A 22,789-nucleotide genomic window follows, 5' to 3' on the forward strand; every position below is an offset into this window, starting at 1 on the left:
TCTATGTTCAGTGTTCTATGTTTAGTGTTCTGTGTTCAGTGTTCTAAATTTAGTGTTCTATGTTCAGTGTTCTATGTTCAGTGTTCTGTGTTCAGTGTTCTAAATTCAGTGTTCTATGTTCAGTGTTCTAAATTCAGTGTTCTATGTTCAGTGTTCTAAATTCAGTGTTCTATGTTCAGTGTTCTGTGTTCAGTGTTCTGTGTTCAGTGTTCTATGTTTAGTGTTCTATGTTCAGTGTTCTATGTTCAGTGTTCTATGTTTAGTGTTCTATGTTCAGTGTTCTAAATTTAGTGTTCTATGTTCAGTGTTCTAAATTCAGTGTTCTATGTTCAGTGTTCTAAATTCAGTGTTCTATGTTCAGTGTTCTAAATTCAGTGTTCTATGTTCAGTGTTCTGTGTTCAGTGTTCTGTGTTCAGTGTTCTATGTTTAGTGTTCTATGTTCAGTGTTCTATGTTCAGTGTTCTATGTTTAGTGTTCTATGTTCAGTGTTCTAAATTTAGTGTTCTATGTTCAGTGTTCTATGTTTAGTGTTCTATGTTCAGTGTTCTAAATTTAGTGTTCTATGTTCAGTGTTCTATGTTTAGTGTTCTATGTTCAGTGTCCTAAATTCAGTGTTCTATGTTCAGTGTTCTATGTTCAGTGTTCTATGTTCAGTGTTCTAAATTTAGTGTTCTAAATTTAGTGTTCTATGTTCAGTGTTCTATGTTCAGTGTTCTGTGTTTTGTGTCCTATATTCAATGTTCTAAATTTAATGTTCTATGTTCAGTGTTCTATGTTCAGTGTTCTATGTTCAGTGTTCTATGTTCAGTGTTCTACGTTCAGTGTTCTGTGTGCAGTGTTCTATGTTCAGTGTTCTAAATTTAGTGTTTTATGTTCATTGTTTTATGTTTAGTGTTCTATATTCAGTGTTCTATGTTCAGTGTTCTATGTTTAGTGTTCTATGTTTAGTGTTCTATGTTCATTGTTTTATGTTTAGTGTTCTATATTCAGTGTTCTATGTTCAGTGTTCTATGTTTAGTATTTTATGTTTAGTGTTCTATGTTCAGTGTTCTATGTTCATTGTTCTATGTTCAGTGTTCTATGTTTAGTGTTCTCTGTTCAGTGTTCTAAATTTAGTGTTTTATGTTCATTGTTTTATGTTTAGTGTTCTATATTCAGTGTTCTATGTTCAGTGTTCTATGTTTAGTGTTCTATGTTTAGTGTTCTATGTTCATTGTTTTATGTTTAGTGTTCTATATTCAGTGTTCTATGTTCAGTGTTCTATATTCAGTGTTCTATGTTCAGTGTTCTATGTTCAGTGTTCTATGTTCAGTGGTCTATGTTTAGTGTTCTAAATTTAGTGTTCTATGTTCAGTGTTCTATGTTCAGTGTTCTATGTTCAGTGTTCTATGTTTAGTGTTCTATGTTCATTGTTTTATGTTTAGTGTTCTATGTTCAGTGTTCTATGTTCAGTGTTCTATGTTCAGTGTTCTATGTTCAGTGTTCTAAATTTAGTGTTCTATGTTCAGTGTTCTATGTTCAGTGTTCTATGTTCAGTGTTCTGTGTTCAGTGTTCTATGTTTAGTGTTCTAAATTCAGTGTTCTATGTTCAGTGTTCTAAATTTAGTGTTCTATGTTCAGTGTTCCATGCTTAGTGTTCTATGTTTAGTGTTCTAAATTCAGTGTTCTATGTTCAGTGTTCTAAATTTAGTGTTCTATGTTCTGTGTTCAGTGTTCTATGTTTAGTGTTCTATGTTCAGTGTTCTAAATTTAGTGTTCTATGTTCAGTGTTCTAAATTTAGTGTTCTATGTTCTGTGTTCAGTGTTCTATGTTTAGTGTTCTATGTTCAGTGTTCTAAATTTAGTGTTCTATGTTTAGTGTTCTATGTTCAGTGTCCTAAATTCAGTGTTCTATGTTCAGTGTTCTATGTTCAGTGTTCTATGTTCAGTGTTCTAAATTTAGTGTTCTATGTTCAGTGTTCTATGTTCAGTGTTCTGTGTTTTGTGTCCTATATTCAATGTTCTAAATTTAATGTTCTATGTTTAGTGTTCTAAATTCAGTGTTCTATGTTCAGTGTTCTACGTTCAGTGTTCTGTGTTCAGTGTTCTATGTTCAGTGTTCTATGTTCAGTGTTCTAAATTTAGTGTTCTATGTTCTGTGTTCAGTGTTCTATGTTTAGTGTTCTATGTTCAGTGTTCTAAATTTAGTGTTCTATGTTCAGTGTTCTAAATTTAGTGTTCTATGTTCTGTGTTCAGTGTTCTATGTTTAGTGTTCTATGTTCAGTGTTCTAAATTTAGTATTCTATGTTCTGTGTTCAGTGTTCTATGTTTAGTGTTCTATGTTCAGTGTTCTAAATTTAGTGTTCTATGTTTAGTGTCTCTGTTCAGTGTCCTAAATTCAGTGTTCTATGTTCAGTGTTCTATGTTCAGTGTTCTATGTTCAGTGTTCTAAATTTAGTGTTCTATGTTCAGTGTTCTATGTTCAGTGTTCTGTGTTTTGTGTCCTATATTCAATGTTCTAAATTTAATGTTCTATGTTTAGTGTTCTAAATTCAGTGTTCTATGTTCAGTGTTCTACGTTCAGTGTTCTGTGTTCAGTGTTCTATGTTCAGTGTTCTATGTTTAGTGTTCTGTGTTCAGTGTTCTATGTTCAGTGGTCTATGTTTAGTATTTTATGTTTAGTGTTCTATGTTCAGTGTTCTATGTTAAGTGTTCTATGTTCAGTGTTCTATGTTCAGTGTTCTGTGTTCAGTGTTCTAAATTCAGTGTTCTATGTTCAGTGTTCTATGTTCAGTGGTCTATGTTTAGTGTTCTATGTTCAGTGTTCTATGTTCAGTGTTCTATGTTCAGTGTTCCATGTTTAGTGTTCTATGTTTAGTGTTCTATGTTCATTGTTTTATGTTTAGTGTTCTATATTCAGTGTTCTATCTTCAGTTGTCTATGTTCAGTGTTCTATGTTCAGTGTTCTATGTTCAGTGTTCTATGTTCAGTGTTCTATGTTCAGTGTTCTATGTTTAGTGTTCTATGTTCATTGTTTTATGTTTAGTGTTCTATATTCAGTGTTCTATGTTCAGTGTTCTATGTTCAGTGTTCTATGTTCAGTGTTCTATGTTCAGTGGTCTATGTTTAGTGTTCTAAATTTAGTGTTCTATGTTCAGTGTTCTATGTTCAGTGTTCTATGTTCAGTGTTCTATGTTCAGTGTTCTATGTTCAGTGTTCTATGTTCAGTGTTCTATGTTCAGTGGTCTATGTTTAGTGTTCTAAATTTAGTGTTCTATGTTCAGTGTTCTATGTTCAGTGTTCTATGTTCAGTGTTCTATGTTTAGTGTTCTATGTTCATTGTTTTATGTTTAGTGTTCTATATTCAGTGTTCTATGTTCAGTGTTCTATGTTCAGTGTTCTATGTTCAGTGTTCTATGTTCAGTGTTCTATGTTCAGTGGTCTATGTTTAGTGTTCTAAATTTAGTGTTCTATGTTCAGTGTTCTAAATTTAGTGTTCTATGTTCAGTGTTCTAAATTTAGTGTTCTATGTTCAGTGTTCTATGTTCAGTGTTCTATGTTCAGTGTTCTATGTTCAGTGTTCTGTGTTCAGTGTTCTATGTTTAGTGTTCTAAATTCAGTGTTCTATGTTCAGTGTTCTAAATTTAGTGTTCTATGTTCAGTATTCCATGCTTAGTGTTCTATGGTTAGTGTTCTATGTTCAGTGTTCTATGTTCAGTGTTCTAAATTTAGTGTTCTATGTTCTGTGTTCAGTGTTCTATGTTTAGTGTTCTATGTTCAGTGTTCTATGTTCAGTGTTCTATGTTCAGTGTTCTATGTTCAGTGTTCTAAATTTAGTGTTCTATGTTCTGTGTTCAGTGTTCTATGTTTAGTGTTCTATGTTCAGTGTTCTAAATTCAGTGTTCTATGTTCAGTGTTCTGTGTTCAGTGTTCTATGTTCATTGTTCTATGTTCAGTGTTCTAAATTTAGTGTTCTATGTTCCGTGTTCTAAATTCAGTGTTCTATGTTCAGTGTTCTGTGTTCAGTGTTCTATGTTCAGTGTTCTATGTTCACTGTTCTATGTTTAGTGTTCTATGTTCTGTGTTCAGTGTTCTATGTTTAGTGTTCTAAATTCAGTGTTCTATGTTCAGTGTTCTAAATTCAGTGTTCTATGTTCAGTGTTCTGTGTTCAGTGTTCTATGTTCAGTGTTCTATGTTCACTGTTCTATGTTTAGTGTTCTATGTTCTGTGTTCAGTGTTCTATGTTTAGTGTTCTATGTTCAGTGTTCTAAATTCAGTGTTCTATGTTCAGTGTTCTAAATTCAGTGTTCTATGTTCAGTGTTCTGTGTTCAGTGTTCTATGTTCAGTGTTCTATGTTCACTGTTCTATGTTTAGTGTTCTATGTTCTGTGTTCAGTGTTCTATGTTTAGTGTTCTATGTTCAGTGTTCTAAATTCAGTGTTCTATGTTCAGTGTTCTAAATTCAGTGTTCTATGTTTAGTGTTCTATGTTCATTGTTCTATGGTTAGTGTTCTATGTTCAGTGTTCTAAATTTAGTGTTCTATGTTCTGTGTTCAGTGTTCTATGTTTAGTGTTCTATGTTCAGTGTTCTAAATTCAGTGTTCTATGTTCAGTGTTCTAAATTCAGTGTTCTATGTTCAGTGTTCTGTGTTCAGTGTTCTATGTTCAGTGTTCTAAATTTAGTGTTCTATGTTCAGTGGTCTATGTTTAGTATTTTATGTTTAGTGTTCTATGTTCAATGTTCTATGTTCAGTGTTCTATGTTCAGTGTTCTATGTTTAGTGTTCTCTGTTCAGTGTTCTAAATTTAGTGTTCTATGTTCATTGTTTTATGTTTAGTATTCTATATTCAGTGTTCTATGTTCAGTGTTCTATGTTCAGTGTTCTATGTTCAGTGGTCTATGTTTAGTGTTCTAAATTTAGTGTTCTATGTTCAGTGTTCTATGTTCAGTGTTCTATGTTCAGTGTTCTATGTTCAGTGGTCTATGTTCAGTGGTCTATGTTTAGTGTTCTATGTTCATTGTTTTATGTTTAGTGTTCTGTATTCAGTGTTCTATCTTCAGTGTTCTATATTCAGTTGTCTATGTTCAGTGTTCTATGTTCAGTGTTCTATGTTCAGTGTTCTATGTTCAGTGTTCTATGTTCAGTGTTCTAGTTTAGTGTTCTATGTTCATTGTTTTATGTTTAGTGTTCTATATTCAGTGTTCTATGTTCAGTGTTCTATGTTCAGTGTTCTATGTTCAGTGTTCTATGTTCAGTGGTCTATGTTTCGTGTTCTAAATTTAGTGTTCTATGTTCAGTGTTCTATGTTCAGTGTTCTATGTTTAGTGTTCTATGTTCAGTGTTCTATGTTCAGTGGTCTATGTTTAGTGTTCTAAATTTAGTGTTCTAAATTTAGTGTTCTATGTTCAGTGTTCTATGTTCAGTGTTCTATGTTCAGTGTTCTATGTTTAGTGTTCTATGTTTAGTGTTCTATGTTCATTGTTTTATGTTTAGTGTTCTATATTCAGTGTTCTATGTTCAGTGTTCTATGTTCAGTGTTCTATGTTCAGTGTTCTATGTTCAGTGGTCTATGTTTAGTGTTCTAAATTTAGTGTTCTATGTTCAGTGTTCTAAATTTAGTGTTCTATGTTCAGTGTTCTAAATTTAGTGTTCTATGTTCAGTGTTCTATGTTCAGTGTTCTATGTTCAGTGTTCTGTGTTCAGTGTTCTATGTTTAGTGTTCTAAATTCAGTGTTCTATGTTCAGTGTTCTAAATTTAGTGTTCTATGTTCAGTATTCCATGCTTAGTGTTCTATGGTTAGTGTTCTCTGTTCAGTGTTCTATGTTCAGTGTTCTAAATTTAGTGTTCTGTGTTCTGTGTTCAGTGTTCTATGTTTAGTGTTCTATGTTCAGTGTTCTATGTTCAGTGTTCTATGTTCAGTGTTCTATGTTCAGTGTTCTAAATTTAGTGTTCTATGTTCTGTGTTCAGTGTTCTATGTTTAGTGTTCTATGTTCAGTGTTCTAAATTTAGTGTTCTATGTTCTGTGTTCAGTGTTCTATGTTTAGTGTTCTATGTTCAGTGTTCTAAATTCAGTGTTCTATGTTCAGTGTTCTGTGTTCAGTGTTCTATGTTCATTGTTCTATGTTCAGTGTTCTAAATTTAGTGTTCTATGTTCCGTGTTCTAAATTCAGTGTTCTATGTTCAGTGTTCTAAATTTAGTGTTCTATGTTCCGTGTTCTAAATTCAGTGTTCTATGTTCAGTGTTCTGTGTTCAGTGTTCTATGTTCAGTGTTCTATGTTCACTGTTCTATGTTTAGTGTTCTATGTTCTGTGTTCAGTGTTCTATGTTTAGTGTTCTATGTTCAGTGTTCTAAATTCAGTGTTCTATGTTCAGTGTTCTAAATTCAGTGTTCTATGTTCAGTGTTCTGTGTTCAGTGTTCTATGTTCATTGTTCTATGGTTAGTGTTCTATGTTCAGTGTTCTAAATTTAGTGTTCTATGTTCTGTGTTCAGTGTTCTATGTTTAGTGTTCTATGTTCAGTGTTCTAAATTCAGTGTTCTATGTTCAGTGTTCTAAATTCAGTGTTCTATGTTCAGTGTTCTATGTTCAGTGTTCTATGTTCAGTGTTCTAAATTTAGTGTTCTATGTTCCGTGTTCTAAATTCAGTGTTCTGTGTTCAGTGTTCTATGTTCAGTGTTCTATGTTCACTGTTCTATGTTTAGTGTTCTATGTTCAGTGTTCTGTGTTCAGTGTTCTATGTTCAGTGTTCTAAATTTAGTGTTCTATGTTCCGTGTTCTAAATTCAGTGTTCTCTGTTCAGTGTTCTATGTTCAGTGTTCTATGTTCACTGTTCTATGTTTAGTGTTCTATGTTCAGTGTTCTGTGTTCAGTGTTCTATGTTCAGTGTTCTAAATTTAATGTTCTATGTTTAGTGTTCTAAATTCAGTGTTCTATGTTCAGTGTTCTGTGTTCAGTGTTCTATGTTCAGTGTTCTGTGTTCAGTGTTCTATGTTCAGTGGTCTATGTTTAGTATTTTATGTTTAGTGTTCTATGTTCAGTGTTCTAAATTTAGTGTTCTATGTTCAGTGTTCTATGTTCAGTGTTCTGTGTTTAGTGTTCTATGTTTAGTGTTCTATGTTCAGTGTTCTATGTTCAGTGTTCTGTGTTCAGTGTTCTCTGTTCACTGTTCTATGTTTAGTGTTCTATGTTCAGTGTTCTATGTTCAGTGTTCTATGTTCAGTGTTCTAAATTTAGTGTTCTATGTTCAGTGTTCTATGTTCAGTGTTCTATGTTCAGTGTTCTAAATTTAGTGTTCTATGTTCAGTGTTCTATGTTCAGTGTTCTGTGTTCAGTGTTCTGTGTTTAGTGTTCTATGTTTAGTGTTCTAAATTCAGTGTTCTATGTTCAGTGTTCTAAATTTAGTGTTCTTTGTTCAGTGTTCTATGTTCAGTGTTCTATGTTCAGTGTTCTATGTTTAGTGTTCTATGTTTAGTGTTCTAAATTCAGTGTTCTATGTTCAGTGTTCTACATTTAGTGTTCTATGTTCAGTGTTCCATGCTTAGTGTTCTATGGTTAGTGTTCTATGTTCAGTGTTCTAAATTTAGTGTTCTATGTTCTGTGTTCAGTGTTCTATGTTTAGTGTTCTATGTTCAGTGTTCTAAATTCAGTGTTCTATGTTCAGTGTTCTAAATTCAGTGTTCTATGTTCAGTGTTCTATGTTCAGTGTTCTATGTTCAGTGTTCTAAATTTAGTGTTCTATGTTCCGTGTTCTAAATTCAGTGTTCTGTGTTCAGTGTTCTATGTTCAGTGTTCTATGTTCACTGTTCTATGTTTAGTGTTCAGTGTTCTATGTTCAGTGTTCTATGTTCAGTGTTCTATGTTCAGTGTTCTATGTTCAGTGTTCTATGTTCAGTGGTCTATGTTTCGTGTTCTAAATTTAGTGTTCTATGTTCAGTGTTCTATGTTCAGTGTTCTATGTTCAGTGTTCTATGTTCAGTGTTCTATGTTCAGTGTTCTATGTTCAGTGTTCTATGTTCAGTGGTCTATGTTTAGTGTTCTATATTCAGTGTTCTATGTTCAGTGTTCTATGTTCAGTGTTCTATGTTCAGTGTTCTATGTTCAGTGGTCTATGTTTCGTGTTCTAAATTTAGTGTTCTATGTTCAGTGTTCTATGTTCAGTGTTCTATGTTCAGTGTTCTATGTTCAGTGTTCTATGTTCAGTGTTCTATGTTCAGTGTTCTATGTTCAGTGGTCTATGTTTAGTGTTCTAAATTTAGTGTTCTAAATTTAGTGTTCTATGTTCAGTGTTCTATGTTCAGTGTTCTATGTTCAGTGTTCTATGTTTAGTGTTCTATGTTTAGTGTTCTATGTTCATTGTTTTATGTTTAGTGTTCTATATTCAGTGTTCTATGTTCAGTGTTCTATGTTCAGTGTTCTATGTTCAGTGTTCTATGTTCAGTGGTCTATGTTTAGTGTTCTAAATTTAGTGTTCTATGTTCAGTGTTCTAAATTTAGTGTTCTATGTTCAGTGTTCTAAATTTAGTGTTCTATGTTCAGTGTTCTATGTTCAGTGTTCTATGTTCAGTGTTCTGTGTTCAGTGTTCTATGTTTAGTGTTCTAAATTCAGTGTTCTATGTTCAGTGTTCTAAATTTAGTGTTCTATGTTCAGTATTCCATGCTTAGTGTTCTATGGTTAGTGTTCTCTGTTCAGTGTTCTATGTTCAGTGTTCTAAATTTAGTGTTCTATGTTCTGTGTTCAGTGTTCTATGTTTAGTGTTCTATGTTCAGTGTTCTATGTTCAGTGTTCTATGTTCAGTGTTCTATGTTCAGTGTTCTAAATTTAGTGTTCTATGTTCTGTGTTCAGTGTTCTATGTTTAGTGTTCTATGTTCAGTGTTCTAAATTTAGTGTTCTATGTTCTGTGTTCAGTGTTCTATGTTTAGTGTTCTATGTTCAGTGTTCTAAATTCAGTGTTCTATGTTCAGTGTTCTGTGTTCAGTGTTCTATGTTCATTGTTCTATGTTCAGTGTTCTAAATTTAGTGTTCTATGTTCCGTGTTCTAAATTCAGTGTTCTATGTTCAGTGTTCTAAATTTAGTGTTCTATGTTCCGTGTTCTAAATTCAGTGTTCTATGTTCAGTGTTCTGTGTTCAGTGTTCTATGTTCAGTGTTCTATGTTCACTGTTCTATGTTTAGTGTTCTATGTTCTGTGTTCAGTGTTCTATGTTTAGTGTTCTATGTTCAGTGTTCTAAATTCAGTGTTCTATGTTCAGTGTTCTAAATTCAGTGTTCTATGTTCAGTGTTCTGTGTTCAGTGTTCTATGTTCATTGTTCTATGGTTAGTGTTCTATGTTCAGTGTTCTAAATTTAGTGTTCTATGTTCTGTGTTCAGTGTTCTATGTTTAGTGTTCTATGTTCAGTGTTCTAAATTCAGTGTTCTATGTTCAGTGTTCTAAATTCAGTGTTCTATGTTCAGTGTTCTATGTTCAGTGTTCTATGTTCAGTGTTCTAAATTTAGTGTTCTATGTTCCGTGTTCTAAATTCAGTGTTCTGTGTTCAGTGTTCTATGTTCAGTGTTCTATGTTCACTGTTCTATGTTTAGTGTTCTATGTTCAGTGTTCTGTGTTCAGTGTTCTATGTTCAGTGTTCTAAATTTAGTGTTCTATGTTCCGTGTTCTAAATTCAGTGTTCTCTGTTCAGTGTTCTATGTTCAGTGTTCTATGTTCACTGTTCTATGTTTAGTGTTCTATGTTCAGTGTTCTGTGTTCAGTGTTCTATGTTCAGTGTTCTAAATTTAATGTTCTATGTTTAGTGTTCTAAATTCAGTGTTCTATGTTCAGTGTTCTGTGTTCAGTGTTCTATGTTCAGTGTTCTGTGTTCAGTGTTCTATGTTCAGTGGTCTATGTTTAGTATTTTATGTTTAGTGTTCTATGTTCAGTGTTCTAAATTTAGTGTTCTATGTTCAGTGTTCTATGTTCAGTGTTCTGTGTTTAGTGTTCTATGTTTAGTGTTCTATGTTCAGTGTTCTATGTTCAGTGTTCTGTGTTCAGTGTTCTCTGTTCACTGTTCTATGTTTAGTGTTCTATGTTCAGTGTTCTATGTTCAGTGTTCTATGTTCAGTGTTCTAAATTTAGTGTTCTATGTTCAGTGTTCTATGTTCAGTGTTCTATGTTCAGTGTTCTAAATTTAGTGTTCTATGTTCAGTGTTCTATGTTCAGTGTTCTGTGTTCAGTGTTCTGTGTTTAGTGTTCTATGTTTAGTGTTCTAAATTCAGTGTTCTATGTTCAGTGTTCTAAATTTAGTGTTCTTTGTTCAGTGTTCTATGTTCAGTGTTCTATGTTCAGTGTTCTATGTTTAGTGTTCTATGTTTAGTGTTCTAAATTCAGTGTTCTATGTTCAGTGTTCTACATTTAGTGTTCTATGTTCAGTGTTCCATGCTTAGTGTTCTATGGTTAGTGTTCTATGTTCAGTGTTCTAAATTTAGTGTTCTATGTTCTGTGTTCAGTGTTCTATGTTTAGTGTTCTATGTTCAGTGTTCTAAATTCAGTGTTCTATGTTCAGTGTTCTAAATTCAGTGTTCTATGTTCAGTGTTCTATGTTCAGTGTTCTATGTTCAGTGTTCTAAATTTAGTGTTCTATGTTCCGTGTTCTAAATTCAGTGTTCTGTGTTCAGTGTTCTATGTTCAGTGTTCTATGTTCACTGTTCTATGTTTAGTGTTCAGTGTTCTATGTTCAGTGTTCTAAATTTAGTGTTCTATGTTTAGTGTTCTAAATTCAGTGTTCTATGTTCAGTGTTCTGTGTTCAGTGTTCTAAATTTAGTGTTCTATGTTCAGTGTTCTATGTTCAGTGTTCTATGTTCAGTGTTCTGTGTTCAGTGTTCTATGTTCAGTGTTTTGTGTTCAGTGTTCTATGTTCAGTGGTCTATGTTTAGTATTTTATGTTTAGTGTTCTATGTTCAGTGTTCTAAATTTAGTGTTCTATGTTCAGTGTTCTATGTTCAGTGTTCTATGTTTAGTGGTCTATGTTCAGTGTTCTAAATTCAGTGTTCTATGTTCAGTGTTCTGTGTTCAGTGTTCTATGTTCAGTGTTCTGTGTTCAGTGTTCTATGTTCAGTGTTCTATGTTCAGTGTTCTATGTTCAGTGTTCTATGTTCAGTGTTCTAAATTTAGTGTTCTATGTTTAGTGTTCTAAATTCAGTGTTCAGTGTTCTATGTTCAGTGTTCTATGTTCAGTGTTCCATGTTCAGTGTTCCATGTTCAGTGTTCCATGTTCAGTGTTCTATGTTTAATTTTCTATGTTCAGTGTTCTACGTTCAGTGTTCTATATTTTATCCACTTTCGTAATGCCCGAATGAAAATTCCTCAGGTATAGTGGGCCAAAATATTTCTGAAAAAATAACGGAGAGCTCAATGGCGCTCGTCATTATTAGTGTGTAAGTAACGCAGCAATTTGTGACGAGGAAGAGATAGCGAATTGTCATAAGTTGCTGGACGATTTGCGCTGGTCTGCCGTTAGCCTTGTGAAAACGACGATGAGCATCAAAGCCCTGGAGTGTGTCTTCTCGCTGTTCTTCAGTAACTGAAGCAATGCCCCTTTCTCTTTTCAGGCTGTGTTGAAACTGAAGAAGCCGATATCTTTTTCCTGGTTGATGGCTCAAGCAACATACAACCTGAGAACTTTAAAGACATGAAAAGATTCCTGGTCGAGGTAGTGAAAGTATTCAATATTGGTGCAGACCAGGTTCGTGTTGGGGTTGTCCAGTACGCGTCTAATACACGAACAGAATTTGGAACCGATGAACATACCAGCAAAACGGGATTGGAGGGAGCGATTAAACTCAAATTGGAGGAGGCACTAACACAGGTGCTGCATTAAACTACATGAAGAATTTCATCAGTGATGCAGAGAGAAGCCGTGGACACAGAGTGCGGCGTTTCCTGATCACCATCACAGACGGACAGTCACAGGATAGTGTAACAAGTCCCGCTGCAGAGCTGAGGCAGCAAGGGGTCATTGTCTATGCTGTTGGTGTAGGAGAGGCAAAGAAAAATGAACTTCATCTCATTGCAGGTGTTGATGAAAGAGTCTTTTACACGGACAATTTTGATGCTTTGACAAATATAAAAAGCAGCATTGTACGGGATATCTGTTCAAAGGAAGGTAAGGGTTCTTACATCCTCTCCAAGTGATCAGAGTTTTACAAATCAAAGCATGATCTGAGCATGTCTTCATCGTGTTATTACCTTTGGGTTAATTGCTGTGTCTTTGCCGGCTTGGGGCGGCTGTCCCGCTTGCCTGCTCAGGAGAGCAGGTTAACATCTGGACACGGCAGGAAGGCAGCGGGATCAGAGGCTGTAAGTCATTCCCCTCATATTAACTGCCCCTCCGCCTAGTTTCTGCCAAGCGGGGGCAGTTAAAATCGGGGCCAGAGTCTCAAACAATTTTACTCAATAGTTCTTTTGCTCGTTGGGTTATTTTTTATCTTCATTCCTGTGCCCAGGAGATTGCTGGTCCATCATCCATCAACATCCACTATTCAGTAGGATATCTCCTCCTTTATCATTGAATCATAGAATGGTTACGGCACAGAAGGAGGCCATTCGGCCCATCGAGCCTGTGCCGGCTTGCTGCAAGAGCAATTCAGCTAGACCCACTCCCCCGCTCTTTCCCCATAGCCCTGCAAATTTTTCTCCTTCAGGTCCCTATCTAATTCCTTTTTGAACGCCACAATTGACCCTGCTTCCACCACCCTTTCAGGCAGTGTATTCCAGGTCCTAATCACTAGCAGCAGAAAAAAGTTTTTCCTCAAAAGTCGCCTTTGGTTCTTTTGCCAATCACCTTAAACCCATGTCCTCTGGTTCGCGACCCTTCCGCCAATGGTAACAGTTTCTCTCTATCTACTCTGTCTAAACCCTTCATGATTTTGAATACCTCTATCAAATCTCCTCTCAACCTTTTCTGCTCTAAGGAGAACAATCCCAGCTTTTCCAGTCTATCCATATAACTGATGTCCCTCATCCCTGGAACCATTCTAGTAAATCTCTTCTGCACCCTCTCTAAGGCCTTCACATCTTTCCTCAAGTGCAGTGCCCAGAACTGGACACAATACTCCAATTGTGGCCGAACCAGTGTTTTATAATGGTTCAACATAACATCCTCGCTTTTGTATTCTATGCCTCTATTTATAAAGCCCAGAATCCTGTATGCTTTCTTAACTGCTTTCTCAACCTGTCCTGCCACCTTCAACGACCTGTGTACATATACCGCCAGGTCTCTCTGTTCCTGCACCACCTTTTAGAATTGTACTCTTCAGTTTATATTGCCTCTCCTCATTCTTCCTACCAAAATGTATCACTTCACACTTTTCTGTGTTAAATTTTATCTATCGCGTATCTGCCCATTCCACCAGCCTGCCTATGTCCTCTTAAAGCCTATCACTATCCCTCTCATTGTTCACTGCACTTCCAAGTTTTGTGCCATCTGCAAATTTGGAAATTGTGCCCTGTACACCCAAGTCCAAGTCATTAATATATATCAAGAAAAGCAGTGGTCCCAGCACCGACCCCCGGGGAACACCACTGTCCACCCCCCTCCAGTCCGAAAAACAACCGTTCACCACTACTCTCTTTCCTCTCACTTAGCCAATTTCATATCCGTGCTGCCACTGCCCCTTTTATTCCGTGGGCTTCAATTTTATTGACAAGCCTATTATGTGGCTATTATCAAACGTCTTTTGAAAGTCCATATACACAACATCAACTGCATTGCCCTCATCAACCCTCTCTGTTACCTCATCAAAAAACTCTACTAAGTTAGTCAAACACGATTTGCTTTTAACAAATCCGTGCTGGGTCTCCCTTATTAATCCACCCTTGTCCAAGTGACTGTTAATTCTGTCCCGGATTATTGTTTCTAAAAGTTTCCCCACTATCGCGGTTAGACTGACTGGCCTATAGTTGCTGGGTTTATCCTTACACCCTTTTTTAAACAAGGGTGTAACATTCACAATTCTCCAGTCCTCTGGCACCACCCCCGTATCTATGGATGTTTGGAAGATTATGGCCAGTACCTCCGCAATTTCCATCCTTACTTCCCTCAACAACCTAGGATGCATCCCATCTGGACCGGGTGACTTATCTACTTTAAGTACAGCTAGCCTTTCTAGTATCTCCTCTTTATCAATTTTTAGCCCATCCAATATCTCTTTTACTGAGACTGTGGCAGTATCTTCTTTCTTGGTAAAGACAGATGCAAAGTACTCATTTAGTACCTCAGCCATCCCCTCTGCCTCCATGGGTATATCTCCTTTTTGGTCCCTAATCGGCCCCACCCCTCCTCTTAGTACCCGTTTGCTATTTAAATGCATATAGAAGACTTTTGGATTCCCTTTTATGTTGGTTGCCAGTCTATTCTCACACTCTCTCTTTGCCCCTCTAATTTCCTTTTTCACTTCCCCTCTGAACTTTCTATATTCAGCCTGGTTCTCACTTGTGTTATCAACCTGACATTTATAGTGGAGTTTCACTAACAAGTTAACCTCTCTAAAAATAAATATACCAATATACGATGAGACTTTAAAAATGACACTTTTCTTCATAAAGCTGGAATTGGAGAGCTGCTTTGCCATCGAATTTCTGACAATTTGTAATATAACAGCTCCGTCCCAGGGATGGAATTATGATTAAGAACCTGAAATCTGACTTGTGCCAATGTTTATTTTCTCTCAGCCTGCAGTAAGCTGGACTTGGCTGACATCATCTTCCTAATTGATGGATCGGGAAGCATAAACGACCGAAATTTTCTGAAAATGAAAAGGGTCATCCGTGGTTTTGTCAATCAAACCAACGTGGGATTAGATAAAGTTCAAATCGGTTTAATCCAATTTAGTTCAAAGCCCGAGGCAGAGTTCCAACTTAACGTACATTCAGTAAAAACTGATTTACACACAGCGATCGATAAAATGCAACAGCTGGGAGGAGGGACTCACACAGGTCGTGCGCTGAGCTTTACAGTGGACTATTTTGACAGAGCTAAAGGGGGTCGGCCTGGGAACCCACAGTACCTCATAGTGATAACAGATGGAGAGGCGCAGGATGAGGTCCTTCACCCAGCTAAAGCCATCAGGGATAAAGGAGTTACCGTGTTCGCTGTGGGCGTTTTCAATGCTAACAGAACTCAGCTTCTGGAAATTGGAGGATCCCGGGATAAAGTTTACTACGTCGAAAACTTCGATCTGCTGGAAGAAATAGAAAAGCAAATTTCATGGGAGATTTGCAGCCCACCAAAAGGTGGGTAAAAATTTACAAATTACTTTAAAGATCGTACTTCAACTTCAGGTGCAAAAATACTAAGAATCCAGCTGAAAGGGAGGGTTTTATGATTGAGTGTCAGAAAATCACTGGGAGTAGGCCTTACACCTGCCCTGCACCAGGAGTAGGCCTTGTACCTGTTCTGCACCAGGAGTAGGCCTTGTACCTGCCCTGCACCAGGAGTAGGCCTCGAACCTGCTCTGCACCAGGAGTAGGCCTTGTACCTGCTCTGCACTAGGAGTAGGCCTTACACCTGCTCTGCACCAGGAGTAGGCCTTGCACCTGCTCTGCACCAGGAGTAGGCCTTGTACCTGCTCTGCACCAGGAGTAGGCCTTGTACCTGCTCTGCACCAGGAGTAGGCCTTGTACCTGCCCTGCACCAGGAGTATGCCTTGTACCTGCTCTGCACCAGGAGTAGGCCTTGTACCTGCTCTGCACCAGGAGTAGGCCTTGTACCTGCCCTGCACCAGGAGTAGGCCTTGTACCTGCCCTGCACCAGGAGTAGGCCTTGTACCTGCCCTGCACCAGGAGTAGGCCTGCATTAGAATAAAGAAGCCCTATTTTTTAAGCACCCATGCTGCACTGGAATCACTGGAGTCTCTCACTGCTGAAATGTGAAAGCCCTATTTAAAGCTTCAAAAATGCTTTAAATTTACCAGGAAAGACATGGGTAATACTCAGGGCCCTCAGATGTGGTCACAGTTGCAGGGTGCTTTTGTCTTTTGGGTCTTTTTTTAAAGTTGGGTTGTGCTTGACACATTACTTCATGTGTTGGCAAAGAAATATCTGTGCTAATCTGTCATTAACCAATGTATTTTAAACAGGTTATTGACTGCATTAAAATAGCTTGCACACTTGAACACATGAAGCAGCATGCTACGAGAAGAACTGTTAATGTTTTATAAAATGCGAATGCAGCAAAGTAGGCTTCCAATTGTAAATTACTTAACAGGAACAGGAGTTGGCCATTCAGCCCCTCGAGCCTGTTCTGCCATTCAGTCAGATCATGGCTGATCTGTACCTCAATTCCATTTTCTTGCCCCTGCTCCATTAGCCTTGATACCCTTACCTAACAAAAAGCTATCGATCTCAGTCTTGAAAGCTCCATTTGTGTCCTAGCATCCACATTATATTGGGGGAGAGAATTCCAATTTTCTACTACCCTTTGTGTGAAAAAGTGCTTCCTGATAACCTGAAGTGCAGGTTTTCCTTTATTAGAAATTTAGCAGTCATTTTGTTTGGTCATAAACCTACTTCCTGTAAGGGGTCTCAACATTCATGTATGTACAATGTTCCTCCAGCCTGTTTAAAACTGTTATACTTAAATACTAATAAATATCATTCATTTCTCCTTTTTGTGTTTATTGTGCCTTCAGCTGCCTTGCCCCTAAACTCTGGAATTCCCTCCCTAAACCTCTCCACCTCTCCACCGCTCCTCCTTAAGACGCTCCTTAAAACCTACCTCTTTGACCAAGCTTTTGGTCACCTGTCCTAATATCTCCTTATGTGGCTCGGTGTCAAATCCTGTTTGATAACGCTCCTGTAACACCATTAGAAGGCGTTGCAAGTTGTTTTTTTGTTGTCTGTTGTGTTTCCACTTCACCTTAGTATAGAAAAAAAGACCAAACAAGTCTATATTAAGCAAAAGTGCTTTTATAATGACATCAGTGGTGTGACAGCTTAAAATAACGGGTTGACTTTGTAATTGTGCCTCTGATATTTTGTTTTTGAAATTTTCTCCTTGTATGTTATTTTATTCTCACAGATTGTTGGAGGGCACAAGTGGCAGACATTGTTTTTGTAATCGATGGATCAGGCAGTATATCAGCTGCCCACTTTGACAGCATTAAAGACTTTATGGTAGGAGTGGTGAACCGTTCTGATGTTGCTATAGACAAGGTTCAGTTTGGAGCTGTACTCTACGGCGATAACCCTCAAACTGTCTTCCAACTCGATGACTTCACAAGTGAAAGCGAGGTCCAAACTGCAATTTATGGAATGAATCGTTTGGGTGGAAATAGCTACTTAGTAAAGGCCCTCTATCATGCAGATGGGCTTTTCGATCCAGTGAGAGGTGGTCGAAAGCAATTTGGAGTACCGCAGTTCCTCATGGTCATTACTGATGGGGAGGCCACAGATAAGCAAAGATTAAACACTGCAGCTAAGGCCATTAGAGATACTGGCGTTAATCTTTATGCTATTGGTGTAGGTAATGCAAACGCAGATGAACTTCTGCAGATTGCCGGATCACAGGAGGGGCAATTTTATGTTGAGAATTTTGAAGCCTTGCAGCATTTATCGACAGCCGTATCCCAGAAATTCTGCGATGCTTCTAAGCCTGGTAAGTGATATCGGAGAACTGAATGGAGTATGTCAGCAGGGTGGGATATGGGCAGACTCCATTGACAGTGAGAGGGAAGGGAAATGTTGGCGATTCATGTTGGGGGCAGAGATGGGGACACTAGGCCTCCCTGCCCCAATCTCCTTGGAACAACATTCCAGGAACACCAGGAAATGGGCAGATCCCTAGAGGAAAATCCAGCCTGTACATTCTGGCCTTACTGGCGTGGATGTTCTGAATCCCACTGGTTTGGTGGCAGGTTGGCCGATATCCATCACCCTCCACCCTGACCCAAGGGGATCATCTGGTGTCAGGCTAATTAAAATAAATGCATTGGGCCCCAGAGTCAGCTTGCCCCAATTGTGCGGGGAGAGGAGGCGCAAAATCACTGCGACGCATGCCGGTTACGGTAAGGCAAGGTTTAATATTTTTCCATAGTGTGCACTTGGCTTCTTTAGCAATGCTGGACGCTGCGACAACGATGGGCGTTCTTGATGGCCAATGCCACGAAGGCATTAATGGCAGAGAATCGGTCACATGACCCATTTCTATTGTTAACATTTCATTTGAACTTGCCTGCTCAGATCAACATTCAGCATCGACCTTCGCCGACCCCACCCCCACCCCACTCCCCTGGTGACATTCCTGGAAGCAGCATCACAATTTCTCAGGGCAGTGTCCTAGGCCCAACCATCTTCAGCTGCTTCATCAGTGACCTTCCCTCCATCATAAGGTCAGAAATTGGGATGTTCGCTGATGATTGCACAGTGTTCAGTTCCATTCGCAACCCCTCAGATAATGAAGCAGTCCGAGCCCGCATGCAGCAAGACCTGGACAACATCCAGGCTTGGGCTGATAAGTGGCAAGTAACATTCGCACCAGACAAGTGCCAGGTGATGACCATCTCCAGCAAGAGATTCGGCGACGGCATTACCGTCGCCGAATCCCCCACCATCAACATCCTGGGGGTCACCATTGACCAGAAACTTAACTGGACCAGCCATATAAATACTGTGGCTACAAGAGCAGGTCAGAGGCTGGGTATTCTGCGGCGAGTGACTCACCTCCTGACTCCCCAAAGCCTTTCCACCATCGACAAGGCACAAGTCAGGAGTGTGATGGAACACTCTCCACTTGCCTGGATGAGTGCAGCTTCAACAACATTCAAGAAGCTCGACACCATCCAGGACAAAGTAGCCCGCTTGATCAGCAGCCCATCCACCACCCTAAACATGTACTTCCTTCACCACCGGCGCACTGTGGCTGCAGTGTGTACCATCCACAGGATGCACTGCAGCAACTCACCAAGGCTTCTTCGACAGCACCTCCCAAACCTACGACCTCTACCACCTGGAAGGACAAGAGCAGCAGGTACATGGGAACAACACCACCTGCACGTTCCCCTCCAAGTCACACACCATCCCAACTTGGAAATATATCGGCATTCCTTCATCGTCGCTGGGTCAAAATCCTGGAACTCCCTTCCTAACAGCACTGTGGGAGAACCTTCACCACACGGATTGCAGTGCTTCAAGAAGGCGGCTCACCACCACCTTCTCAAGGGCGGTTAGGTAGGGCAATAAATGCTGGCCTCGCCAGCGATGCCCACATCCCAAGAATGAATTTTTAAAATTTAAAATTCTAATAAAAAGTCTGATGATCAGGTGAAGCAGCTGCCCAATGTGTCATCTGTACCCAAGCCCCCAGAAATTGCCCCAAATCAGGCGGAAAAAGCTCGGAAAGTTTAGTAACCAAGTTTTTATGACTTATTTTTCCCAAAATTAACACCACAGGACATTAATCCCAAACGAAAACTCTGCTATAAAAAAGATTTAGTACATATAGGACTCTTCTGATGAGTGGGCATGTTTGCCAATGAGTCTTGCGTGACAAGAAGGGCCCAGGTATAACCCCTGGTCAGTGCTGAGTTGGCCAATCTCAGGCCCGGTGGAAGATTTGACAGAGAAGGCAAAAAAGATTTTTTACTTGAAACAGTTACCAATCTCTCACCACTAGCAACCTGTGAGATATCCTGTCCCTTTACCTTTCATTGAGTCAACAAAGACTGGGCAGTATTCATATTCTATCCTTTACCTCACCACCACTTTTCCCGACACCTGCACTGCCTCTGTGCTATCAGACTGCTTGACCGACATTCAGTCTTGGATGAGTCGTGATTTCTTCCAGTTAATCATTGAGAAGACCAAAGCTATTGTGTTCAGCCCCCGCCACAAACTCTGTACATTTACCACTGACTCCATCTCCCTCCCTGGCCACTGTCTCAGGCTGAACCAGACAGCTCACAAGTTCGGCGTGCAGTTTGGCCCCAAACTGACTTTCCAACCCCACAAGGGCAACTCCATCACAAAGACAGTCCACTTTACAACAGCGTCCCTGCATTACAACAATAACTACACTTCAATTATATTTCATTGGCTGTGAAATTGAATTCATTCTCAGTATGTGGGTGTCACTGGCAAGGCCGGCATTGATTGCCCATCCCTACTTGCCCTTTAGAAGATGGTGTTGGGCTTCCTCCTTGAAACACTGCAGTCCGTCTGATGAAGGTTCTCCCTGAATGTTGTTAGGTAGGAAGTTTCAGGATTTTGACCCAGCGACGATGAAGGAACGGCGATATATTTCCAAGTCAGGATGGTGTGTGACTTGGAGGGGAACATGGAGCTAATGGTGTTCCCATGCACCGGTTGCCATTTTCCTTCTGAGTGTTGAAGGTCACGGGTTTGGGATGTGCTGTCGAAGAAGCCTTGGTGAGTTGCTGCAGTGCATCCTGTAGATAGGACACACTGCAGCCATGGTGTGCTGGTGGTGGAAGGAGTGGATGTTTAAGCCACTGGATGGGCTGCCACTTTAGGATTCCCTGAGGTTGTGAAAGATGCTATATAAAGCAAGTTTGTTCTTTCTTTCTTTACCTCCATCTCCATAACATCGTCCACCTCCGAATCTATTGCAGCCCATCTGCCACTGAAATCCTTTGTCATCTCCAGACTCCATTATTCTAATACTGTCCTGGCCTGCCTCCCAACCTCCACCCTCCAGAAACTCCAATTCATCCAAAACTCTGCTGCCTGTATCCTATCCTACGTTAAATCTTGCTCACGCACCACCCATGTCCTCACTGACCTATATTGCCTCAAATTAAAAAAATTCTCTGCTTTGTGTTTAAATCCCTACATGACTTTGCTCATCACTATTATGTAACCTCCTCCAGTTCTACAACCTCCCCCCCAAACTCTCCATTTCCCTGACTCCGACCTCTTGTGCATCTCCCACTGTCTTAGCCCCACCATTCTTGGCCAAACTTGCTCCATTTCTCCACCTCCCTCTCCTACTGTAAGACCCTCCTTAAAAGTCACCTCTTCAACCAAGTTTTTGGTCACGCCTTCTAATCTCTCCCTCTTTGTTACTGTGCCTCAATGGTAGCACTCTTGCCTCTGGAGTGGGACTTGAACCCTCAACCTTCTGACTCAGAGACTTGAGCACAAAATCTAGGTTGACACTCCAATGCAGTACTGAAAGAGTGCTACACTGTTGGATGTGCCGTCTTTCGGATGCAACGTTAAACCAAGGCTGGTCTGCCCCCTCAGGTGGACGTAAAAGATCCCACGGCATTATTTCGAAAAAGAGCTGGGGAGTTTTCCCCGATGTCCTGGCCAATATTTATCCCTCAACCAACATCACTAAAACAGATTACCTGGTCATTATCACATTGCTGTTTGTGGGACCTTGCTGTGTGCAAATTGGCTGCTGTGTTTCCCACATTTACAACAGTGACTACACTTCAAAAGTACTTCGTTGGCTGTAAAGCCCTTTGGGATGTTCTGAGGTTGTGAAAGGCGCTATGTAAATACACGTTCTTTCCTTCTTTCTTTACGTGTCTATCTGTCGAAGTTGCAGCAAATAATCAGGAAATTCCCCAGGCTAGTTTTTGCAATTGGAGGTTCAATAACACTACCGTTACAATAGATTAACAATGGTGGTCAGGAACATATCCAGGGGAAGATCATCTCTGTTCTAGATGCAATGAAATCGTAAACACATTTATAAAAACACGGGTTTGTGATTTTGTTATATCCAGCAGTGGAAATCTTCCCCTAGTGTTGTCTTTTCCATGCTAACACAAAACTTCTGCACTGCCTGAAAGGGTGGTGGAAGCAGATTCTATAGTAACCTTCAAAAGAGAATTGGATATATACTTGAAGAGGAAAAATTTGCAGGGCTGTGGGGAAAGAGCAGGGGGAGTGGATAATTAGATAACTCTGTCAAAGAGCCAGCACAGGTACAATTGGCCAAATGGCCTCCTTCCTTGCTGAATGATTCTATGCTTGTGTTTGTGTTGTGAATGATATTGGAGCCAAAAATGGAAAATTTTGACGACTGCACAGAGAATGAAAACAAAAATGTATTTTGTGTACTGAAAGGCTTTGTGTTTTCCTTTTTGTAGAATGCGATGTTTATGAAGCAGACATTGTTTTTCTAATTGATGGATCTTCAAGTATTATCGCAGATGACTTCACGCTCATGAAGAATTTCTTGAAATATGTGATTAAAACGCTTAGTACTGGTCCAACAAAGTTCCAGTTTGCAGTAGCCCAGTACAGCACAGGGCCAGTCCCTGAACTTTACCTGAATGAGATTAATGTCCAGGCTGCACTCTTCGATAGAATTGAGAAAATCACCCAACTGAATGGAGGAACCAACACCGGGCAGGCACTTGAGTTTGTGAAAGGTTTCTTCAAACCAATAGCAGGAAGTCGAAAGCTGGAAGGGGTCCCTCAGTACCTCCTGGTGATTACAGATGGACACTCCCAAGACTCTGTGGTTGCCCCTGCCAACAACCTGAGACAGGACAACATCAATGTTTTTGCCATTGGTGTTGGAAATGTGAATGAAAATGAGCTGGTGCAAATCAGTGGAGCCCCAGAAAGAAAATTTCCTGTTGGGAACTTTGCTGAATTGGATAAAATTAAAAGCAGAATTGTTCGTAATATCTGCACCCAACCTGTACAAGGTTAGTGAACTTTATTCTGTGGTACAGCTTTCTAAATTACAATATTGCTCCAAAATTATCTGTAACAATATCTGTTAACTATATGTACAGTGTCTCTGGTCACCATGAAGGGGAACAAATGTTATTTCCAAACAGGGCTTTATTAAT

The 22,789-nt window shown here is 39.1% G+C and overlaps 1 protein-coding gene across 1 annotated transcript in view; it reads left to right on the plus strand.

Moving 5' to 3' along the window:
* Positions 1-22,789, plus strand: part of LOC137331864 (collagen alpha-6(VI) chain-like) — a 186,619-nt gene that overhangs the window by 37,214 nt on the left and 126,616 nt on the right. The window contains 5 exon segments of the mRNA XM_067995748.1: positions 11,570-11,797; positions 11,800-12,123; positions 14,691-15,251; positions 17,038-17,613; positions 22,076-22,642. Coding sequence (XP_067851849.1) covers positions 11,570-11,797; positions 11,800-12,123; positions 14,691-15,251; positions 17,038-17,613; positions 22,076-22,642 — 2,256 coding nt within the window.

The sequence above is a fragment of the Heptranchias perlo genome, chromosome 2 (assembly GCF_035084215.1).
Source record: "Heptranchias perlo isolate sHepPer1 chromosome 2, sHepPer1.hap1, whole genome shotgun sequence".
Classification (NCBI taxonomy): domain Eukaryota; kingdom Metazoa; phylum Chordata; class Chondrichthyes; order Hexanchiformes; family Hexanchidae; genus Heptranchias; species Heptranchias perlo.